At 36.6% G+C, this 5,234-nt stretch overlaps 2 protein-coding genes across 2 annotated transcripts; one reads left to right on the forward strand and one right to left on the reverse strand.

Annotated features, from left to right (window-relative positions):
* Window positions 1-2,031: 2,031 nt before the first annotated feature.
* Window positions 2,032-3,230, forward strand: LOC117134691 (U3 small nucleolar ribonucleoprotein protein IMP4). The gene is made up of 2 exons (XM_033293196.1): window positions 2,032-2,267; window positions 2,323-3,230. The coding sequence occupies exons 1-2, from the start codon at window positions 2,084-2,086 to the stop codon at window positions 3,024-3,026; spliced, it is 888 nt and encodes a 295-aa protein (XP_033149087.1). The 5' UTR covers window positions 2,032-2,083; the 3' UTR covers window positions 3,027-3,230.
* A 44-nt stretch (window positions 3,231-3,274) lies between these two features.
* Window positions 3,275-4,394, reverse strand: LOC117134692 (mitochondrial import inner membrane translocase subunit Tim17-A). The gene is made up of 4 exons (XM_033293197.1): window positions 4,314-4,394; window positions 4,092-4,248; window positions 3,701-3,878; window positions 3,275-3,539 (listed from the first exon to the last, which is right to left on the reverse strand). The coding sequence occupies exons 2-4, from the start codon at window positions 4,233-4,235 to the stop codon at window positions 3,340-3,342; spliced, it is 522 nt and encodes a 173-aa protein (XP_033149088.1). The 5' UTR covers window positions 4,236-4,248; window positions 4,314-4,394; the 3' UTR covers window positions 3,275-3,339.
* Between the last annotated feature and the right edge of the window lie 840 nt (window positions 4,395-5,234).

Below are 5,234 nucleotides of genomic sequence, written 5' to 3' on the forward strand. Positions count from 1 at the left end.
TTGAATAAGGGGTTAAATTTAATGTATTTGTGTTCAGAGAATGAATTGACCTTAATATTTCTGCCCGAGCTAATTAAAACATCTAATTGTAAGACGTTGGAAGAGGTTAGGTTAACATATGTAGGTTTCTCCCATACGTTTTTTATACCTATGTTACTCTCGTGTAAAAACTTTAAAAGTTACTCACCTTTCACATTGGTGTTCCTGTTCCTCCAGATGCCATGGTGTGCGTTGGCGTCCATGACAACAATGAGCATCTGTTTTTTCGCTGTTGTCGCTAGCACAAGTTGCCAAAGTTCATCTGTCTGTGCTGGTTGTTCGTGCGCTAAGTAGACTGAGACGAGCAGTAGTGGCTCTTGCTTGTCGCCCTCAATCGCCACAGTCGTTAGGTCGTCAGTGCTGTAATTAGACATAAACAAAAAAAAACTAAAAAGCTTACCTGAGTCAGGTAGAAAGTAGCAGGCCCTTCCTCCATAATTAGATAGAGCCATGCCGGCGCTATCCAAGCCACCATCTCCGTGACTTTTATGTGTGGTCTCCACTCCTCTGAACCCTTTAACCCCAGCAAATTATGTAGGTGAGGCCATTCCCTTTTTCCGTATTGGACAGCAGTGCGTCCAAGAGGATCGATTTGACCTTTTACCACTGCACTGCTGACTAACGTTTGCCTGCTTTGGCTTTGGCTTATTAGCTGGTAGTTTTTGCGTTTTCCTAACGGAGCACCATGCTTGCCCTCGCCTTTAGACTCTCTTTTGACCTTTTAAGACCATCCTTTCTTGAGAGTGGCCTGCTGCAACCATGGTAGAGGTGTGCCCGCTGGCGACAGGCAGACTGGATTTCGCCGCCCGTACCTGCCTATGAAAGCAGCCACTGACATTTGGGCTAACATCCCACCCAGTTGAGTCCGTCGACTTTTCCTTAGCGTTTTATGCTTACCGTCAGGCACTTTAAGCCGAATTTCTAATAAAAATCTATTACACTTTGGCGTTCCATGTCAGAGTTCAAAATAATCTCGATTTAAACCAGAGAACGGCAAAAGTGGCAATTTTTACGCACAAGGGTTGCACTGTAGAAAAAGAAGTGCAAGAACTGAAACTACTTTTCAAGTGTTTCAAGTGGTCAGAAGACAAGGCAAAGGAAACTACGTTTGACTGGACTAACCCTTTGCGTGAAATAATTTTGCTTTTTTGCAAGAGTGCTGACATATGGATGCATGTGATTTATGTGAACGCGAGCTGACTTCAAAGTAACGTGATGTAATAAGATTGGTTTAGGGCCTTTGCAGTTTTGTCAAGCACTGACTGCCGCCCGGCCCGCGAAGGCAGGTAGAAACACTTGAAACAACTTTTTCGAACTTTTTTCTTGTGCACTTTGTTCGCGACACATAAAATATTTCATGTGCGCAATGGGCACTGTATTGCTTATATGTATCAGTAGTACTGGGTTGTACGCACAGTGTTTTTAAGAGTGAGTGCACTATTGCCGCTCTCTGATTCAAACAGACGCAGCCCAGCTTTCACATAATTTTATATGATTCGGTATCTTCACTTTGCTATTAAATGAGCGCTTTTCTTATGTCATACGAATAAGAAAGGTTCGTAAATTACGTTGGCTTAATCACAGTTTAAAGAAACGGCGAGTTCAATGTGTAATGAATAGATTACTATTTCAATCTTTCGAGAGCGAAACAAAAAACGTCGCTTTTAGAGCGATCATATGAAGGAATTTCCAAAATCTTTTTTCTGCATAACAAGTTTTTTTTAAGCCCAAAGCAATATTCCCTTCATTTAATATACAATATAATATATAACATAACAAAAAAAGCTGAAGATTTCCTTTTCTTTAGACAGTAATCTATCAACTTCCAAAAATAGACTAGTTCTATGAGTAATTTGAATATATGTATGTATGTATACCTGCTTAATTTGGGATTGCAGGCACTGTTCGGACCTGTTCGTATATATCAACGATTCATCGCCTAACTTCGACAACATCGGGAAATATCGCCAAAAAAAAAATGATGTCGATATGTACATCACTAAGTCACGTTTTGCAAGAGTATAAATAGTATAAACTATTTCAAATGTTAAGAAAGCAGGCTAGACAACGCAGAGAATACTTGTATTCTAAGGCTGTTAAGGAACGTATTTTGACTAAGAAAAAAAATCGAGAAGATGTAGCCCAAAATTTACAAGATAACAAACCTTTAAAGTCATCTCATCTGGCTAAGGGTATTCACTTGTACAATACACTTAAATATGATGGAGGTAAATATGCAAAGCTGAATAATGAATTACAACCTAAATCGGTCTCGATTCTTAGATGTTGACAGCAGTAACCTGAAAGCCATAGATGAGTACCAGTTCGCAGGATGTCAAGATCCGAAAATCATGTTAACTACTTCTCATGATCCATCGTCCAGATTGAAAATGTTTATGAAAGAGCTTCGATTGATTTTGCCCAATGCCCAGCAGATGAACAGAGGAAAATATCAATTAAATGTGCTAATGCAGGCATGCCGAGCCAACAATGTAACTGATTTCATAATTGTTCATGAACATCGAGGTATTCCCGATAGTCTTGTGGTATGTCACTTGCCTTTCGGCCCAACGGCATTTTTCAATATTTCGGATGTGGTTATGCGTCATGATATTCCAGATATTGGGCCAATGAGTGAGCAGAAACCGCATCTCATTTTTAGTAATTTTAAGACAAATATTGCCCTGAGAACTGTGTCTATTCTTAAGCACTTATTTCCTGTGCCTAAGGAAAAGTCTGAGAGAGTAATTTCATTTATTAACAATAATGACAACATCATATTCAGACATCATCTATACAAATATATAAACAAGGAGCTGACAATTACTGAAATTGGACCTAGATTTCAACTAAAGCTTTATCAAATTAAGCTTGGCACTTTGGAAAATATAAAAGCAGTGGATACAGAATGGGTTAATCGTCCATACTTAAACACAGCTGTTAAAAATCTTGCTTTTTCAAATGAAGATCCATTTGCAAATAAATAAGATTTGGATGTTTATATATAAATGTGGTTTTAATCAGGACTCGAATCGTGTTACAATAATTTTTTATTTCATACATGTCAGCTGTAACCTATATATAAGTCAGTCTTGAGCGCCCGATTGCGGGCTGAATGAACAGCAGCAAAGGTCACTAAGGGGTTCCTGGTATTCCCCGTATGCCTTAATAAAGAAAAGAAAAAAAAAAAAGCTTAAGCAAGCAAGCCTATTTAATAGATATCCAACAAAACTAGCTTTTTTTTTATTGGTTTTATTGTGCATAAACATTAATTTAAACTTAAATGTGGAAAAAATCTTATCACTGGTATTGTGTATTGCCTGGAGAAGGTCCAAATGAAAAGTTTTTTCCAGGGTCTCCCAAAGCGGATGGATCTTCACTTGGCGGAGAAGGGTTTTTGAATTGATCTGCGGATATTCTTGTGAATAATATCCCAACACCTTCAATAAGAGCCAACAACACTCCCCCTATTATAGCACTTCCAGCCATAGCAGGAATACCTAGAAAATTGTTCATATATATTTTAAAATTATTCAAGGGGCCACATATATTACTTCAGCTTAAATTTCACTCTATTCCGGTGTTTTTTTTATGGTACCGCGTAATACTATTACTATTGATTTCTGTGGAATTCCAGACTGTATTTCTGCGGCTTACGTACCGTTTCTCGCAGCTAATATGCCTCCAGTTGCCGCACCGCTTATTATAGAATTCCACGGATCTTCCTTCTTACGAAAATGGACAAGTGTACAATCAATTGTACTGAACATTCCACCCCAAACTGCAAAGTTACCGGCTATCACTGGTGAACGCGTCTTTATTGCAGCCAAGCTTCCAAGCTTTAAAGATAATATGGTGTATTAATACAATCGATTTATAAATGATTAATTATGTAAACACAGAGAAGGGTAGAGGCGATAGAATACAAATTATATGATATCCCAAACAACACAGTATATTTAAGTACTTTTCAAAGGCAATGCATATAAATGAAAGCTCATCTCAAAGTGAATAATTACATAAATATGACCAATATAAATATGATTACAAACCATTCGTCTGTTCATTCCAGATGGGGCATTTCTGAATCCTTTTATTGCTTGAAAGACACCTCCGCCTATGCAGCCCATTGCAAATGCTCCTCCGCAGTCATCTACGATTCGGTATGGACATGGCTCTCTTGCATATTCCTCCATGGTTTTGTATAAGCTAAACGAATGTAATTAAAATCTTAAATAAAACTTTTTTTTACAGGCACATGTTATTTAACATACCACGATTTTTATTGGGATAGTAACTAAGTATCGATATCGTATGATGACAAAAGATATTAAATCGATAACGCTCCAAACAGTGTCGATTAAGTATATACCAGTCATGACACCGTTCACTAGAGCTGGGAAACTATCGATAGTGGGCCCATTCGATATTTTCGATGTTTTGAGCAAAGATTCGATACTATCGATAGTATCGTTTTTTTGTACGGCACTTTAAAAAAATTAAAAAAATAAGCAATTTTGAATGTTATAATAAATATTTTATATATTTAATGATATAAAAGTATAACTTAACAAATTAGAGATCAAACTTATGACTTCAGTGCGATGTACAAATGAATTTTTACCTAACAACACATAGGAAACTTAATGGAAGATCAACTCTCTAACAAAAAAAAACAAAATTCAAGTGTACAAAATATAAAAAAAAAATAACATAAGAAACTTAAATGTCTGTCTTGACAAAGAAATTAACATAAATTTTATTTAATCCATGAATTTCTTTGTAAAAATAAAAGTATGTCCGCATTAATAATATTTCACAGCACCATCGATAGTGACAAAAAACTATCGATGGTGCCTCAGAAAGGTAAAATTTCGATACCCCGTATTACCATCGATAGTTTCCCAGCTCTACCGTTTGCACCGCCACAGTGCTACCAATTTGGTCTGTTAAAGAATAGATTATCATTTTTCTAAGTTATTCAGAGAGGAAAAATGTCAAACAGTCTTTAACCGGAAATCTGGTAGCCATAGTTTTAATATTGCTTATATAGGAACATATATTGTTGACAGTACATAAAAATGTTTTTACAATATGACAATATTCATCACATTAGTCCACTAGTCCAAGTAAAATCAGAAAACAAGAGTGGAAACAAAGAGTTGGTAACATTCACATATTATTCTGACAAGTCT

Source organism: Drosophila busckii, chromosome 2R (genome assembly GCF_011750605.1).
Source record: "Drosophila busckii strain San Diego stock center, stock number 13000-0081.31 chromosome 2R, ASM1175060v1, whole genome shotgun sequence".
Classification (NCBI taxonomy): domain Eukaryota; kingdom Metazoa; phylum Arthropoda; class Insecta; order Diptera; family Drosophilidae; genus Drosophila; species Drosophila busckii.